The sequence below is a fragment of the Phoxinus phoxinus genome (assembly GCF_949152265.1).
Source record: "Phoxinus phoxinus genome assembly, chromosome: 7".
In the NCBI taxonomy this organism is placed as follows: domain Eukaryota; kingdom Metazoa; phylum Chordata; class Actinopteri; order Cypriniformes; family Leuciscidae; genus Phoxinus; species Phoxinus phoxinus.
In genome coordinates this window covers 3,425,893-3,444,846 of record NC_136882.1, presented here as the reverse complement: position 1 = coordinate 3,444,846, position 18,954 = coordinate 3,425,893, and the positions used below count along the sequence as shown (strand labels likewise).

General features: G+C 41.1%; 2 protein-coding genes across 2 annotated transcripts in view; one reads left to right on the top strand and one right to left on the bottom strand.

Annotated features, from left to right (window-relative positions):
* Window positions 1–548: 548 nt before the first annotated feature.
* Window positions 549–6,258, top strand: LOC307002271 (E3 ubiquitin/ISG15 ligase TRIM25-like). The gene is made up of 6 exons (XM_079619727.1): window positions 549–1,208; window positions 2,782–2,877; window positions 2,965–3,198; window positions 4,544–4,697; window positions 4,847–4,894; window positions 5,332–6,258. The coding sequence occupies exons 1-6, from the start codon at window positions 636–638 to the stop codon at window positions 5,910–5,912; spliced, it is 1,686 nt and encodes a 561-aa protein (XP_079475853.1). The 5' UTR covers window positions 549–635; the 3' UTR covers window positions 5,913–6,258.
* Window positions 6,259–13,378: 7,120 nt separating this feature from the next.
* The window catches only part of LOC307002128 (piezo-type mechanosensitive ion channel component 2), a 93,296-nt gene continuing 87,720 nt past the window's right edge, over window positions 13,379–18,954 (bottom strand). The window contains exons 50-51 of the mRNA XM_079619421.1: window positions 14,566–14,785; window positions 13,379–14,135 (exon numbers count right to left, since the gene is read on the bottom strand). Coding sequence (XP_079475547.1) covers window positions 13,883–14,135; window positions 14,566–14,785 — 473 coding nt within the window. The 3' untranslated portion in view covers window positions 13,379–13,882. The remainder of the gene's footprint in view (window positions 14,136–14,565; window positions 14,786–18,954) is intronic.

The following is an 18,954-nucleotide window of genomic DNA, read 5'->3' as shown; positions in this document are numbered from 1 at the left end:
TTTGATAGCATTAGCATGGCATAACAATTGTTGAATGAGTCCGACAATATAGAACATATAACATATATCTGTTCTCAAACCAAACTTGTGCTCCACTTGTCACTATGATGGAAACCCCCTAAAAAACACGACATAACAGAAACTCTTCTAAATTAGCATAGCAAATCATCAAACACTACTACATCTCCCACTTAACATTAATCTTGCACAAACACCATTATATAACACTTAATTTAAGCAATTGCAAAGCATGCTGAGAAATAGAAATCCCAGTCCAGTTTCAGTTAAATATAAGTTTGTCTAAATTTAAAGAAACAAGTTCATAAAACTCGAAACAATTAAAAAAAATCAGATTACTTACAATGTGTCAGTTTTATAAACTCAGAAGAAATAGAAAGTTCTAAATACGTATAAAAGATTACTAATTTGTTTAATTTAAATTTAGCCTTCTCAAACCAATTAATTATTTTGTGCATTAGGGTTTACAGTGAAGGTTTCTGCATTTATAGACCTGATGAACCTGTTTTGCACACGTCACTCAAACACAGAACCAGGAAGCAGGAAGAGTTTGTGAAAGTGAAACTAAAGTGCAGTTCAGCTGTTGGGTGTTTGTGTCTCAGTTTTCTGTCAGTAAAATGGCAGAAGCCAGATTTTCTCAGGATGAGTTCATGTGTTCAGTGTGTCTGGATCTCCTGAAGGATCCAGTGACCACTTCCTGTGGACACAGTTACTGTAAGATCTGTATTACAGACTGCTGGGATCAGGAGGATCAGAAGAGCGTCTACAGCTGTCCTCAGTGCAGACAGACCTTCAGTCCAAGACCTGCTTTAGCTAAAAACACCATGATGGCCGAACTGGTGGAGAAACTGAAGAAGACTAAACTTCCTGCTGACTGTTACGCTGGAGCTGGAGATGTGCAGTGTGACGTCTGTACTGGAAGAAAACACAAAGCCGTCAAGTCCTGTCTGCTGTGTCTGGAGTCTTACTGTCAAACTCATTTTGACCGTCATGAGGAATTTCACTCCCGTAAGCCACATAAAGTGACTGATGCCACTGGACGACTGCAGGAGATGATCTGCCAAACACATGATAAACTCCTTGAGGTTTTCTGCCGCACTGACCAGAAGTTTATATGTCTGCTGTGTTTGATGGACGATCATAAAAACCACGACACTGTATCAGCCGCAGCACAGAGGACAGAGAAACAGGTATGAAACTAGACACTGATGAAGTAATGTTGACACTGTTTATATTGGCACCCAGTGGTGGGCCGTCAGGGCCAGCAAGGCCTTCTCTGCTGGCCTAAACACTATCAGAATCACTGACTCTTAATTTCATAGCTTTTCTCTTGGTTGCGCTGCTCCCAGTAGTGTATATTTACTTTAGCGCTTTTATCCAATCATATTTCAGCCATCATGTGTTGCCAGGGTCAAATATATCTGCCTCGAGGCCTTCAGAATCGATAGTGCGGGCGCCTGTAGCTTAACATGAATGGCAATGAAACTGTTGCTTTAACCAATCAGATAATCATTCAGATTTAATCAGCCAATCAGATTTTGAGTTGCCTGCACCGGGGCCATCTAGGAGGCGGACAGTAACGTCGGCATTTTCACACCCTTTGAGTGGTTAGTCAGAGCATTTACTACTATTACTGGTAGTCAGAGATAGCTAACCGCATCTGTAGCGAACTGCGTAAACTAAAATATATTCCTGTAGATTTAATAGTTTTTCAACCCACAAATTAATGTTTATTTCCTTCCTCGACCACCAGCAGGTTCAAACCTACCGGAAAAATCCCTTATTCAGCTTTATCCAGCTTACGCAGAGTCACGGGACTCTATCGATCTCTCCGGGTAAAAACAGAACTGACTGCAATGTAACGTAATGCCAGGACTGATTTTGAAGGCAAAAGTCCCGCTGATCTCATTGATATCGTTCATAAATCTGTGTGAGAGCTTGTGTCGGCTGTAACGTTACACATCGTCATGTTCTGCTGTGTTTTCCCGGTTTACTGCTTCTGTCGAGCACACACTCTCAGCACTAAAGCGAATTAAAGCTTATGCCAGAAATATGACGGGACAGACTCGACTTTCAGCATTAGCCTCGATGGCGATAGAAAATGTTGTTGGGACTGAAACGCACAGACAACCTGTACAACCAAGTAATGTAAGTGTTTTTGAGGAAAGAAATTACGATGGATTTTGTGTAAAAAATAATTAGTAGTTTTGGAGAGTAGCCTATAATGCATTTTTTGCCCCCGTTTTTGTCCGGGTGAATCAGATTTTCTTCCTAATTTTTCTTGTAAATTTATGATCGAAACAACTTATTTTTTCAAACGTTAATACTATTGTAACCATTGAAGGACTAAAACAAGGGAGGATCCATTTCTGAACTTATAATCGGAACGCAAGAAGCGCTGAACACTCACACAAGCCGAACTCACTCGCTCGTTTCTACCCGGCCTTTCCCGAACTCACCGCATTAACCCTATAACTGCCGGAGCAAAATAAAAACAGGAATTTCACAACAATTATAGAGAGTATGTGTGTGTATTGACACCATATGATCAGGAACCATCATTCACACTGTAGACGTCACAGAAGTGAGCAATAGCTGCAAGTGAACTTTCACTGCTGAGCGTATTTGTGCTCGCATTTTACTTAACAGAAAATATGGTGAAAATGCATAAACATTTATCAACACAAACCTTTTTACAAAAAAACAACATGCTGATATAGTGGCAGTATACAGTGTGATCTCTGCTATTGGTTTGTGCTGCAGAAGCAGCTGAAGGACACGCAGAGGTCGTTCCAGCGGAGGATCCAGCAGAGAGAGAAAGATCTTCAGCAGCTGAGAGAGGCTGTAGAGTCTCATAAGGTGAGTCTGGAGAAGAAGAGAAGTTTGAGAAGTCTCAGTCAGGACTCACTGAAGCTCACTGTGTGATTGTGCTGTGTGTCCTAACAGCGCTCCGCACACACAGCGGTGGAGGACAGCGAGAGGATCTTCACTGAGCTCATCCGCTGCATTGAGAGAAGCCGCTCTGAGGCGACACAGCGGATCAGAGATCAGGAAAAGACTGCAGTGAGTCGAGCTGAAGAACGACTGGAGCGACTGGAGCAGGAGATCAATGATCTGAGGAGGAGAGACGCTGAGCTGGAGCAGCTTTCACACACACAGGACCACATACATTTCCTGCAGGTAACAGAGACCGAGAAGAACAGGACAATATATGTTTTGTTATTTAAAGAGCGCGTTATTAATATGCACCTATAGGCGGGTCCACAACACACAAACACTTGGTCCTGTAGATGGTTTGCTTGCGCGCTTTAACCTCGCGCACGAGCAGATCCGTTTCCCGCTAGAGAAGCGTTCAGTTTTTCCTCTTGCAAATTCCTCCATGTAAATAGCGAATCCGCCATGCCGCGAGCGCAACTGGCTTTTAAAGGGAATGAGAGATGAGACTCTGATTGGTTAATTGCACGTTAAACCCAAAACACACTCATTACTCATTAAGAGAATAGGGACGACCCTTTTAGACCATGTGGCCGGGGATTTTTCCCGTCGTTAAACTAGCAAGAGTGGATTCGGACACTCTCTAAGTGCACTTGCGCGGCGCAAGATTCATCAAAAATGAAAATCAAAACACAATGCAGGAGATCAGTTATATTGTTCAATATTAAAAAGGTAAACTACAGCTGTTTGTTTGCTATTCAAATCAACAATATAGTTTAAAACATACGACCGGTGGACAGACGACGAGGTTCAGGCTTTATTAAGCTTGAATTCAGCACGCAGTCCTACGTCACCGGACTATTGGCCGAATCTTCACGGTCCTTTAGATCACGGTGGAAACGCAGACAGCAACTTTTTATTGTTTAGTACTTCACATTTCATAGTACATTAAATTAACAAAGACAAAAATATCACATATTAATGCCTTTTCATCACACAAATATACATTTAGCAAACTTTGAGCTTCAATTTTGTGAATAAAACAAAGAAAGACATTCCCAGTATATTCAACTTTTTTAGAATTTTTACACAATATATTAAAGCTAAGATGGAGATTGATGCATTTGATCAGGATATTGATATTATTATTTAAAATATTTAATGTGAGAGAGATGTTGGTAAATTACTGACCTCTCGATTTTATGTGAATGAATTACTTTCATGTTTCCTGGACACATATTATTATTTATTTATTAACTGTTGCTGTCATTCAGTTTTTTTAACATATAATTTCAAAACACACTATATATTTGGATTCATGATCGCAGTATTTCTAATAAAATCATATATTTCTCAAGCTAATATTGAGCTTAAATTGATTTCCTAGGAAGTTCACATATAGTGTAAATGGCAAACGCTAGATCTTGTGTCTCTAATGCCACATAATGAACATGAGAAGAATGAAGCTGATGCTGAAAGTGCTGGATTGAGGAGAGTCACTAAAGATCATCAAGAGCCGCACACATCTGACAGTAGAGCCGGTTATTGATGAAGTGTGGAGGAGATGAGCTCTGATTTCTGTTTTCTCTAGAGTTTCCAGTCTCTCTCAGCTCCTCCTGAATCTACAGACGTAAATGACAATCCCTTCAGTTCTCTCTCCTCTTTTGATGGCGTGAGAGAATCTGTCCGTCAGCTGAGAGACAAACTGGAGGATTTCTGCAAAGAGGAGAAGATCTCTGACAGAGGTAAAGTCCTGGAGATTCTGCTCTCAGAAATGATCCTCCATCATCTCAGATCATGTAGAAGATCATATTAGAAACGTCTGAGGAACGGATGCAGGATCATTTTCTCTTGACATGATAATCACACTCTTCATGTCTGTTGATTTCCACAGTCACTCTCTCCAACATTGTTCCCAGGACCAGGAACGACTTCCTACAATGTAAGTCACTAAGAAAACCAGCAGAAAACTCAGTGTGTGTGTTCATGTTCTTCCTGGAGAAGTGAAGAAAACATGACAGAAGAGTTTATAGTTGATCATGTAAATGATGATCTGCAGGATATCTGGTATATAGAGCTGTACATACAGTACATACATCTGTACACAAGTCTTCTGTTTCACATGTATACTGCATTATTATTATTACTATTATTGTTTATTTTATTCATTTATGTTTTTTCCTTAGTCTCATTTTATGATGCATGAACCAAGAGCTGTAAAAAACACAACAAATTCCTCGTTTGTTTGCGCACACTTGGCGAATAAAACTCATTCTGATCCTGAGACACTGATGATATATTGAACATGAAGAGTTCAGATACATTAAAAGATCAGCCAGATTCATAATTCCTGATTCTGATGTGTTTTATCTCCATCAGATTCCCATCAGCTCAATCTGGATCTGAACACAGTGAATGAACGCCTCCGTCTGTCTGAGAGGAACAGAGAGATTACTGACACTTTCCCAAAGTTTCAGTCGTATCCGGATCATCCAGACAGATTTGATGGATATAATGCTCAGGTGTTGTGTAGAGAGAGTGTGTGTGGACGCTGTTACTGGGAGATTGAGTGGAGTGGACGTGTGTGTATATCAGTGTCATATAAGAGCATCAGCAGGAAGGGATCGGGTAATGCGTGTCGGTTTGGATCTAATGATCAGTCCTGGAGTTTGATCTGCTCTTCCTCCAGTTACTCATTCAGACACAATAACATACAGACTAAACTCCCTGTAGAGCCCATCAGCAGGAGAACAGGAGTGTGTGTGGATCACGGTAGAACAGGAGTGTGTGTGGATCACAGTAGAATAGGAGTGTGTGTGGATCACGGCGCAGGAACTCTGTCCTTCTACAGCGTCTCTGACACCATGATCCTCATCCACACAGTCCAGACCACATTCACTCAGCCGCTCTATCCTGGGTTTGGGGTTTATAATAATGGATCATCAGTGAAACTGTGTTGATGAATCTGAATAGACTGTAGAGATATTTTACCCATAATGCTTTGAGCTGCATGATAAATCATAAACGCTGAGATGTTATAGAGTCTCTTACTTTCTGTTTATTACATTAATACTACAGCTGAGCTTCTGTCAGGGAAATAACATGTTCAGATTATGGTTGAGTAAGCGTGAGCTTGAAGATGATATAATATTCCCCGCTAAACTCAATCATTTAAATATTGTTTTGTCTCATCATCTCTTATGTGTTCCTTGTGTGTGTGTGTGTGTGTGTGTGTGTGTGTGTGTGTGTGTGTGTGTGTGTGTGTGTGTGTGTGTGTGTGTGTGTGTGTGTGTGTGTGTGTGTGTATATGTAACCCATTAGTAGGATTTAACACCGGAAAAAGGAAAGGAGGAACAATATCTACTGGGTCTGATCTCACCATATAATCACAACCTATATTAGTATCTGGAGTCCCGGGTTCGGGTCTCACACCTTGCATTAATCAAAAGGGGAAAAATATGATTTATAATTTTGAATGTGTGTTTGCACTTGTTTAAATGGTTGTCTACAGTAACTGGACAAATGAAACAAATTTTAATAATTAAACCAATTAATAAAATAAAATATGAAATATAATGAATAATAATAAAATGAATTAATGAATGAAACAATCAGTTCACTGAACAGTAACCATATTCACTGAAATTTATTTCACTTCAATATGCACGTATCACTTTGCAAACATCACATGAGACTATCTTTGCCCTTTACAAATCACCATTTGAAAATATATAATTCATCAATGACAATCAAAGGGAAAAAAATGCAAAAAATTAAATAAAGAATCAACATGTCTACACTGAAGTCTGAGCGCAATCCAAATGAGTTGTGAATCAAGTGAATGCAATTGACTCAGTTCAGTTTGTGTGAATGTAATTGACTCAGTTCAGTTTGTGTGAATGTAATTGACTCAGTTCAGTTTGTGCGAATGTAATTGACTCAGTTCAGTTTGTGTGAATGTAATTGACTCAGTTCAGTTTGTGCGAATGTAATTGACTCAGTTCAGTTTGTGCGAATGTAATTGACTCAGTTCAGTTTGTGCGAATGTAATTGACTCAGTTCAGTTTGTGCGAATGTAATGGACTCAGTTCAGTTTGTGTGAATGTAATGGACTCAGTTCAGTTTGTGCGAACGTAATTGACTCAGTTCAGTTTGTGCGAATGTAATTGACTCAGTTCAGTTTGTGCGAATGTAATTGACTCAGTTCAGTTTGACCGAATGTAATTGACTCAGTTCAGTTTGTGTGAATGTAATTGACTCAGTTCAGTTTTTGTGAATGTAATGGACTCAGTTCAGTTTGTGTGAATGTAATGGACTCAGTTCAGTTTGTGTGAATGTAATTGACTCAGTTCAGTTTGTGTGAATGTAATTGACTCAGTTCAGTTTGTGTGAATGTAATGGACTCAGTTCAGTTTTTGTGAATGTAATGGACTCAGTTCAGTTTGTGTGAATGTAATGGACTCAGTTCAGTTTGTGTGAATGTAATTGACTCAGTTCAGTTTGTGTGAATGTAATTGACTCAGTTCAGTTCATTTGAATGTGACTCAGTGACTACGTTCTTCTGCATCCATGTCCTCCCAGCCCTTGACATTTTCCAGCCCAAGCCCAACACACACACACACACACACACACACACACACACACACACACACACACACACACACACACACACACACACACACACACACACACACACACACACACACACACACACACACACACACACACACACACACACACACAAAAGAGGGGAGTTTGGCAATGTGGTGCTGCCTTATCTTGAGAAACACAGACACAACAAGTCAGAATGATGATTCATTCTCCGTTGGTCCATTCACGAAAAGTAAAACAAAACAGTTATATAAAAGGAAACTCCCTGTTTCCACACATCAATTTAACTTCAGAATGAAAGTACAATGATAGTAGAAATCACTCACACAATGTCAGGACCGTCTGGTGTTTAATTCCAAAATAAAAGCCCTATATAAAAAAGTAATATATAACCTGTTTTGACAATAGATTCTGATATAAAAAGGAAACTGTTTTCTCACAATTCTTAGTTGTGTAAATATAAATGTCATTGCTATATGTACCAATTCTAAATACACACTGTATGTAATGTGTCTGAGAACAAAAGACAGATTATGATTTAAATTCTAAGTAGCCACAGTTGGACAAATGGCCCTCAACTACATTTCTGCAAATTAATAATCATATTAGTTTAAACTATGAAATGAAATGGTTTCACATATCAAATATCTGGTCTAAATAACCATAAACTACTGCTCTATATTTCTGGAGTCAATCTGAAATGACATTTTATAAGGCTTTCGTTTAGAAATTCAACATCAGACAGTCCTGACATTATAGCCAATAAAAGTATATAATGGTTAAATATTTTCCTCTTCTACAGTCGGTTTGAATCATTTAGTGTCACGTGAAGTAGACAAGAGACGTACATTCAAATGCAGAGTGATTTATTCAGATGCCAAACAGGAAAGGTACAAACGAGAGGCCACAAACTGGAACACGTAACAATTACAACGAATCGGCAGCAGACAGCAAACACAAGGAGATTGAATAGACTAACAAACAAAAGAGGTAACAAGGCAGGCAGGTGGGGGAAATAAACCAATAACGAGATAACAAGATGGGCGGGGTTGACAATTAGACGAGAGCACATGGCACAAGAAACAACAAGACACTCATGTGCTCATACAGGACCAGACTGAACATAAACACATGACAAACCGGGCTTGTCACAGCCCTGTCACAAACCCATAGGAAAATCCAGACCGAGGTGACAGAACTGTGACACTACCCCCCCCTCAAAGGGACGCTACCTGGCGTTCCCAAGGAGGCACACCAAAAACCAGACAAAACACACAACGAGCAAGACCACAAAAAAACAAAACAAACAATTCAGGACACCAATACACAAAGGGGATGGAGGTAGAGGAACCATGGAGGGACGGGAGGGCCTAGATTCCAGACTACGGGCCAGGATAACACAGATCTTGCAGGGCACCAGGGTGAGAGAGACAGTTCATCGGCGACCAGGGCAGAAACGTCAGTCCAACTGGCGGCCACGGCAGAAGAACCCCTTCAGGCGGCCACGGCGGAGAAGACTCCACGGGTGGCCAGAGCGGATCAGAGCCCTCGGACGGCCATGGCGGTGAAGACCCCTCGGGCGGCCACTGCGGTGAAGACCCTTCGGGCGGCCACGGCGGAGACGACCAGGGTGAAGACGACCACTCAAGTGGCCACGGCGGAGATCTTCCCTCAGGTGGCCAGGGCGGATCCGGCTGTGCAGGCGGCCGGGACGGGGCAGGTCCTTCGGGCGGCCATGGCGGAGACGACCAGGGCGAAGACGACCACTCGGGCGACCACGGCACAGGAACAGAACCCGGATCAGGAACAGCAACAGACACCGCCTCAGGAACAGCAACAGACACCGGCTCAGGAACAGCAACAGACACCGCCTCAGGAACAGCAACAGACACCGGCTCAGGAACAGCAACAGACACCGGCTCAGGAACAGCAACAGACACCGGCTCAGGAACAGCAACAGACACTGGCTCAGGAACCAGGGCGAGCAGCTCGGGCGGGGCCAGCTCGGCGAGCAGCTCGGGCGGGGCCGGCAGGGCAAGACACCTGGGCGACGCGGCATGGAACGGAACGGACACTGGTTCCGACTCAGGAAGCCAGCTCAGGAACGGACACTGGCTCCGACTCAGGAATGGACACTGGCTCCGACTCAGGAACGGACACTGGCTCCGACTCAGGAACGGACACTGGCTCCGACTCAGGAACGGACACTGTGGGTCCGAAAGGCATCTCCAGGATTCCTGCCAGACGCTCGAAGTAATCTGACAATGTCCCAGAGGCCACAAGAATGGGCCTCAGGAGTTCATGCTCAGCAGGACTGACGTGGAGTTCAGGCTTAGGTGGACTGACGTGAAAAGTCGACTCGTTGGGACTGACGTGCATCATCTCTGTCTGGGCAGACGTGACGTGAACCGTCTCTGGCTGGGCCGATGTGACGTGAACCGTCTCTGTCTGGGCAGACGTGGCGTGAACCGTCTCTGACTGGGCAGACGTGGCGTGAACCGTCTCTGTCTGGGCAGACGTGACGTGAACCGTCTCTGACTGGGCAGACGTGACGTGAACAGTCTCTCCCTTCGGACGGTTGCATGCAGACTCCGAAACCATTGAAGTCCCTACGCTGAACGGAACCAGTGGCGAAGACTTTATACTGGACGAGATCAGTGGTGAGGGATTTGTGCTGGATGGTCCCCGTGGTGATGTCCTTCTATTGGGCGAACCCGACGGTAGATGAACCTCTGGGTCGAGGAGAGACCGATGTGAAGAGTGATGCTGGAACTCTCCTCTATCACCTCCTCTCCTACAGCCTCCTCGGGTCCCAGAAAATCTGGCCAATCGGGTTCCCTCAAACCGCTGAAAATCAGCAGGGGTCTTAACACTATTAACAGTCACAGTACGGATCTCACCGCCTCCCGACCGAGGGCCGACTGCCCTGATCTCCTCATTCCTCTGAGCACACGCGGAAAAATACTTCAATAAGGAGATCCCATTCTCCCTCTGTGCGGGACAAAGTTCGCTCCGCTGAATCCACATGATGGCCGATTCGTTCTGTCACGTGAAGTAGACAATTAGACGAGAGCACATGGCACAAGAAACAACAAGACACTCATGTGCTCACACAGGACCATACTGAACATAAACACATGACAAACCGGGCGTGTCACAGCCCTGTCACAAACCCATAGGAAAATCCAGACCGAGGTGACATAACTTTGACATTAAGATGCAGATTTGAGAACAGGTTATTAGTAAACCAAGAGTAAGAAAAGTCTGACATGCCAAAGCTTCTTTATCTGGATACCAGACCGATCCAGAACAGCTCTTTTACACGGAGAGACAGTTCAATACCAGCCATAAAGTCAGTCCATATATACATCATATCTCTACATATAACAGGAGCTCGTGTGATCTAGATGTAGTGCAGAATGTGGACTGGTTTTATGGAGCCTTCCTAGGGGTTTTAGCATTTGACCTTTCAGGAACTTGACATCTTCTGTCATTTTAAGGAACAAGGAAAAGCTTCAATTGTGGAAAAGAGTGTAAATATGCTTACGATGATGAGAAACAGTATTTTTTTTAAATATTACTATAAATTATTTTTTTTCTCTTTTTGATTATATAGTAAAGTGTCATTTATTCCTGTGATCAAAGCTGAATTTTCAGCATCATTACTCCAGTCTGCAGTGTCACATGATCCTTCAGAAATCACTCTAATATGATGATTTTGATAAGTTGTGTGGAAACTGTGATACACTATCATTCAAAAGTCTGGGGTAAGATTAAAAAAAAGTTTTCAGAGATTGAGCTCCAGACCACTTTTTCAAACCGGCGCAGCGCTTACTCGCGGTAGGTAGAAAATGTATGATTTGATTAGTTAAAATGGAAAATAACTTACTCATCTGGCATGGCCGCTCGCTCTAACGTTAACCTTGATAAATGTTCGCTATTATTCGGCGCATATCCAAGTGTTTGTGTGGAGTGTGGAGTGCGCACTGCATGACACGGAGGCGCCGGCACAATTAGGCTACTTGCATTTTCCTATAAACAGTGGAAACAACTTAAAATACTCAATCTTTTTAGACATACAGAAAATAATGCATCAGTCGCAACTACTTTTATTTGTGTAAACTCACAATAACAAGAAAATGTTGTGCTTCTGTAAAATAAATAAAACAATCAGGGCGCGCTTTTATGGTCTCCTGGAGCGCGTCTCAAAAATAAACAGAAACACAGCGGATAGCCTCACGTCACCTACATGAGAAATATATCTATATAAAGCTTTAAATTTCCATTTTTAAATGAAAAAAATTTAAATTAAAAGCAAATATCATGATTATGTAATCCGTATGAAAGATGCATTTCTTTCTAAAGGCGCATCCACTTTACAGCGGAGATGTATGGAGATATGTTTGCAGCGATGCTGATTTAGAAAACATTAGTTTATTAATAAACAATTAAAATGCCTCGTTAGTTTTTAAGACATATTTATTATCATTAGCCTGCTTTTGCGGCAAGAGTTTTGCATGCGCTTGAGCGCAGAATAGGCTATTTCCCTCCGTGCACTCAGTATTTAAGCTGAAATTAATATAAACGTGCGATTAGTCGACTAATTGCTTAAAGGTCCCATGGCATGAAGATTTTAAGGTTTTTTAACATCAATATGAGTTCTCCTAGCCTGACTATGGTCCCCCAGTGGCTAGAAATTGTGATAGGTGTAAACCAAGCCCTGGGTATCCTGCTCCGCCTTTGAGAAAATGAAAGCTCAGACGGGCGAATCTGGAATCTTCCCTGTATGTCGTCATAACAGAGCATTCAAACAGAGGCTAAACTCAGGCTATGAAAAATACCTTTTATTTCTAAATTATGACAATTTTTTTATCTAAAAAACATACTAACATTATAAGGGAACCCCAGGAAACATTATAAAATATAAAATAATCCATGCCATGGGACCTTTAAATGAATGACTACTAGAAAAATCTTTAGTCTATAGTTGACATTATTATAGTAATAAGTAACTCTTTACATTAAATTATTTGAGTTAACAATTAGTTAACGAACTAATAAAATAATGAAAAAGATTAAATTAAGGTGCTAACTATATATTTCTATAGGCCTATAGCATTGCTTGATCCACCACACAAATGACTAATTTTCTCATTTTACAACTCCCCCAGAGTTAAACAGTTGAGTTTTACCGTTTTCGAATCCATTCAGCCGAACTAAGATCGTTAAACCATGTACTAAGATCGACGAAAAATGAAAAGTTGCGATTTTCCAAGCCTATATGGCTAGGAACTACTCTCATTCCGGCTTAAGAGAGGCTTAGAAAATCGTAACTTTTCATTTTCCGTCGATCTTAGTACACGATTTAAGAGTCAAGTTTTAAATAGGAAAAATATTGAAACTCGTTTGTCATTTTGAAAGAAATGCTACTGGACTCATCAGAATCAATGATCAATGCTAAGCTATGCTAAAAGTGGTACCGTCAGAACCGGAGTTCGGCTGAATGGATTCGGAAACGGTAAAACTCAACTGTTTAACTCTGGGGGAGTTTTAAAATGAGCCTATTTCCATAAAAAGTGGAGTATCCCTTTAAGGGGACAATCCGTTACACATTTGAAGATTTACTGTATCTTGAAGATTGTTGTATTGTATTGTATTTTCTGATATAAAGATGAAGATTGACATTTCTTTAATAAAAAAAATAAGCACATAATGTTGTCATGTTGTACAGCAACAAAAAGTACTAAATTGCTCATAACTCCTATACCGTTTGTCTTATATTCAAGGTTTTTACACCACTCATTTATTCCTCCAGACCAAAGCTTTTTAAGATAGTCTTAATGTTCAATGAGAACTTTCCAGCTAAGCAACAAGATGCGATACAAATGTAATACAAGTAGTTTTCCACATGCCATGGTTTATTCTGTGAATCACTATGCAGCATAATATTCCAACATATGAAACAGTCTAACTGAATAACAATCTCAATGAAATATTAAAGATGAAATACTCATGCATTGTATGAATATTGATATAGCACTAGTGAAGTCAACTAAGCATACATTTTCATTTCAACATTTCATCCAACCTCTATCATTCATGTATATATGATTTATTTTACATTGATGCTCTCTTCAGATTATGCAGTACATGGCTTCAAAACCCCTCATGGATAGATGTAAATGCACATCATCTTCATCAGTACGGCAGTGCAATGAATAAAATACTTTCTGCTTGGTGCCTTATAGCAGACGCTACTTTCATACAATATTGTCCTTCTGAGATTCAGAGGTTGATATTTGACAGTCATAAATGAAAGCTACTCATTCTTTTGGTGGGTCATTTTGATCATGGTCTCAGGAGAGCGGTACAGGAAGATGAGCTTGTCAAACAGTTGCTCTTCCATCTCCATCTCTCCAGCCTCTCGCACAACAAAGATGTCATTGCACAGTTTGAGCACGCGGTCCACACACGGCAGCTCCTCGTACATGATGGACCGAGATATGCCTGTGAAGAACTCCCGCACAAACTTCCCAATGACCAGCACCACCGACATGTACAGACCCACAATGCTGCCGCGCGAGAGGAGAGAACACAACAAGATGGATAGATTTCATATTTTAAATCACCAGTTCATTCAAATATTCATTTTTATGTTTATTTATTTTTTTACATTATTTCTGAAATTGTAATTTCTGTGTAAATTAATTTATGCCACTGCAAAAAGTACTGCACACTGTTGCTGTTAAATATACGTGAATTTTAATCTTGTCACAAACACTGTTTATTTTATTCAAGTATTAAATGACCTTCAAATGTGCGTTACATGATACATTTATTAAGCAGATGTTTTTAGATTTAGTAAATCATTCATTTCATTGCATACTGAAGATGTTCTTGGTATTTTCCATCCTTTTGATCAGTTACTTTCTTTTAAAGCTGCATGTAACTACATTACTTACCAGACATGATACAGATATTGTAAAACTGTCTTGAACTCACCCATGTCCGGCTAGGAAGCCCACACTGGATGGGCTGACTTTATCATTGAACACCACCATCTCAATACTCTGGCATGTGCTGGCTGGAGGCTCAGGAAAACACTCTTCCACCACCCACCACTGCGGCCCCATGCCTGCGGAGCTCCCGTTCCCCCGCTGCAGTTTGACGGACAGAGGACGGAAGAACTGGAGATGACCATCATCCGAGCCTCTGGAACGCTCTGTGAATGATTCCGTTAAAGTCACGAAAACATCCTGCAGATCCAGTAGTATGTTCCTGCACAACCGGAGGCTGCAGTTCCAGGACCCTAGTGTTTTGTGACAGCGCCATCTTCCGAACTGGGTGATATAGCGGCGACTGCAGTTTCAGGACACAGGTGGTTTAGTTTGTACATAGTATCAAGATCCACCTATTATCTTATGTCTTGTTAGAGAGAAAAAAAGAAAGAAAAAAAAAACTATTCTTGGGACCTTATGTGATTTCTTTTAACAAATAAGATTATGGAATAGAAAAGCTCCTGCAGCAGGTGGACTAGAGCATCAAGTAGCATCAAGCTACATGACACAATTTAAAAGATTAATATTACACTTTTACTTAAAGCTCACTTTTTAGCTTTAAGTAATTTTTTTAGCCATTTGCAGTATAAAACCACATAGGAAAAAAATTTGCAAAGAGCTTTAAATGCAATTTGAACACATAAAATAACAACATAATAAACAAACAGTTTGCCTTTGTTGCCTTTGGCTTGCTCAGTTGGGGATATTCAATTTAATGAATCAATCAATCAATATTACTATTGATTAGCATTACCAAACATGGACGTTTTATTATTATTTTAATTTAATACTGTGAAGCTGCTTTGATACAATCTGTATTGTGAAAAGCGCTATACAAATATTCTTGACTTGACAAACAAGCAAATGCCACATAAAAACTTAGAAGTAAAAAGCTATGCACTAAAAGTTTATACAAAAATTCAAAATGCCTAGTTTTAAAGTGCTTTGTTTAAAGTGATCACAGCTTGGAGAAAGAAACTGTTTAAATGGCGATCGGTAGAACATTTGATTGAGCGATACCTTCTCCCTGAAGGAAGCATTTAAAAAAAGGCCCCTGCAGGATGGCCTGAGGCATCATTAGCAAATTGTAAAGCTCGGTTCAAGAGTCTAGCTTTATATGTGGCCTCCAGGAGTGGCAAAGTACAGCCAATGGTCCTGCTGGCTGAGCGAACCACTTTATTCAAAGCCTTCTTCTCTTTCAGAGTGAGGTTACCAAACCACACAGTAATACAACTGGTTAGGACACTCTCGATTACACAATAGTAAAAGTTAAAAAGAATCGTAGTATTTTGAGTAAACTCTCTAAGCCTACGTAAAAAGAAGAAGCGCTGTCTCGCCTTCTTAGCATTTCTCAACAATCTGTACCTCTAAATCATGGATAGTAATAGGCAACTGATTCCTATTGTAACAAAAATCAATAACAAGTTCACACGTTTTTGAAGTGTTCAAAAGCAAGTTATTTTCTTTACTCCATTGAACAACATTCTCCACCTCCTCGCGATAATGAGATTCATCATTTGAACTAATCAGCCCAATGATAGTTGTATCATCGGCATATTTGATTATCACATTTTTATCATGAGATGCTACAAGTTTATGAGTATACAATGTGAATAGGAGGGGGCTCAAAATACACCCCTGTGGTGAACCAATGCTAACATTCAGCTCATCAGAAATGCAACCATTCATTTTGACCCTTTGTGGTCGACAAGTTAAAAAATTTAAAATCCATTTACAAATGACATCAAGTCCAAGACATTTCAGTTTGTGGATGAGCTTTGTTGGGACCATTGAATTAAAAGCTGAACTGTAGTCTATGAATAGCATTCTAGCATATGATTTATGTCCATCAAGATGCTTGTAGACAGAGTTCAGAGCAAATGAAATGGCGTCCTCAACACTTCTGTTTTTCCTGTATGCGAATTGTAGTGGGTCCACAGACACAGGGATTTGATCTCTAATATGGTCTAGCACCAACCGCTCAAAGGTTTTCATCAGGACAAATGTGAGGGCCACTGGCCAGTAGTCATGATTGATCTTTTAAAGCTAACTGGAACAGTGCACCTCCCAAGTGACATGTTGAAAAGATCTGTCAGAACGGGAGCAAGTTGCTCGGAGCACAGTTAAAGGACGCGGGGAGGAATACAGTCAGGTCCAGGGGCCTTCCTAACCTTCGTCCTGGACAAGCAGGGCCGGATTAACCATTAGGGCAACTGGGCAATTGCCCAGGGGCCCAGGACATCTAAGGGGCCCTGGGCACCGTCAAATATTATGTCAAATATTATGATTAAAATGTCTCCACGATCTGCTTTTGAAGAAATATCGTAGGATCGTGCATTCTATCAGTTTGCAGTTCTGGCGCCTCCGTCTCAACATACTGTACAGCGCGACGTATATTCACATGAAATAGAGAGGAACGGGACACTGTAGTTTATAAAAATTAATTATTTGCATGTGCTTTAAAGCCTTGCCGGTTAAACATGTCATTTGCTGCTGATGTGCTGTTCTAACAGGCGCTTTTCTGAGCGCAATAATGTTACGCGGGCATGCACTAAAAGCCTGTATAACAGCGCCTGTTACTGGACTAAGTTATCTTTCGAGTCTTATTGCTCTAATACTGTCAAATACACACAAGGTTTACATAAACAAAGTTGGTTATGTCTAAAGTGAAAGAACAGTAGAAAAAAAACAAGAAACAAATCTGCTTGTCAAATGCGTGTATATTAGACTCGTCGTGGGCAGATCTTAAAGTGACAGTAGCCCTAATAGTAAACATGCTGCCGCTTGTCCTTAAAGGGATAGTTACCCAAAAATAAAAATTATGTCATTATTTACTCACTCACTCTAATGTTGTTCCAAACCTGTATTAATTTCTTTCTTGTGCTGAACACAAAAGAAGATATTTTGAGGAGTGTGGATAACCGGGCGGTTGCTGGTCCCCATTGACCATAGTAGGAAAAAAACTATTATGGAAGTCACTGGGGTACATCAACTGTTTGGTTACCCACATTCCTCCAAATAACTTTTATTTTCAACAGAAGTCTGTTGGGGGTCCTACAAGTCATTGTGCCCAGGGGCCTCTGAACTCTTAATCCGGCCCTGTGGACAAGACCCTCTGGACATCCTCCTGAATGATGGTAAAGCTCTGCTCATTACAAGCAGTAAAAACAACAGATTCAACATTTTCGATTTCAAAACGACAATAAAACTCATTTAGTTAGTTAGTAAAGATGGGTCAACGTTAATAATAGATCCTCCTTTAGGTTTCCAAGCGGTGATAGAATTTAACCCTTGCCACATACGTCGTGGATCCCCTTCCATGAAATGTCCCTCTATCTTAGCTCCAGGCTCGTTTAGCGGCTTTAATGGACCGCTCAAGAAAATATCTGGACAGCTTATACGCAGCAGCGTTACCAGATTTAAAAGCCACGGCCCACTGTTGTATTTTCCTATTTACATCCGCATTGTACCACGGGTTCTGACTAGCGTGCCGTTTTATTACCTTTTTTTGGAACACAGCAATCAATGCAAAAATCAATATACCCAGTCACTGCATCACAATACTCATCCAAGTTTTCTGAATGGAACACAGACCAATCAGTAGCATCAAAGCATCCTTGTAGTTTCACTTCACTTTCCTTCGTCCAGCACTGAACAATACATGATGAAGGTTTAGATTGTTTACTCCTCTGAATATATGTAGGAAGAAGTAGCACAGAGAAGTGGTCTGATTTTCCAAAAGCTGGTCTGAGGCTAGATTGGTAAGCAGATGTCACCGGTGCAGGCCGGGGCGAGCTCGGATGACCAGCCGCCCCTGACTCCAGACACCACCGTAAGGAGCCGACAAGGAATCAAGGAATAACAATCTTTATTAAGCACTTTATTTATGGGAGCAAGGGCAAGGCTGGTATCGGTCACTGGGCACTCTTCCTCCAGCGATAGCTGCACACTTCTAGACTCAGAAGGTAGGTAGACAGGTAAACACTCTTCTTCCAGCGATAGCTGCACACTTCCAGACTCGAAAGGTCAGTAGACGGGTAAGCACTCTTCCTCCAGCGATAGCTGCACACTTCTAGACTCAGAAGGTAGGTAGACAGGTAAACACTCTTCTTCCAGCGATAGCTGCACACTTCCAGACTCGAAAGGTCAGTGACCGGAAAAACTCCTCTTCCAGCGATAGCTACACATTCCGAGGTTCAGAGGCAATTAAACAGATAAAACTCTTCGCTTCAGTGAAACACTTGCGTCAAGGTACTTTGATAAAATTATGGATTAAAACTTGTTTTACCAGTGATGTGGCTTACTTCGGTCCTCAGTAGTTACACATTCGTCA

Excerpts from the sequence above, each read along its gene's own strand:
- LOC307002271 (XM_079619727.1), top strand. The coding sequence starts at position 636 with ATGGCAGAAGCCAGATTTTCTCAGGATGAGTTCATGTGTTCAGTGTGT. Across the intron at positions 3,199-4,543 it reads ACCACATACATTTCCTGCAG|AGTTTCCAGTCTCTCTCAGC; the intron begins GTAACAGAGACC and ends TGTTTTCTCTAG. Across the intron at positions 4,698-4,846 it reads GGAGAAGATCTCTGACAGAG|TCACTCTCTCCAACATTGTT; the intron begins GTAAAGTCCTGG and ends TGATTTCCACAG.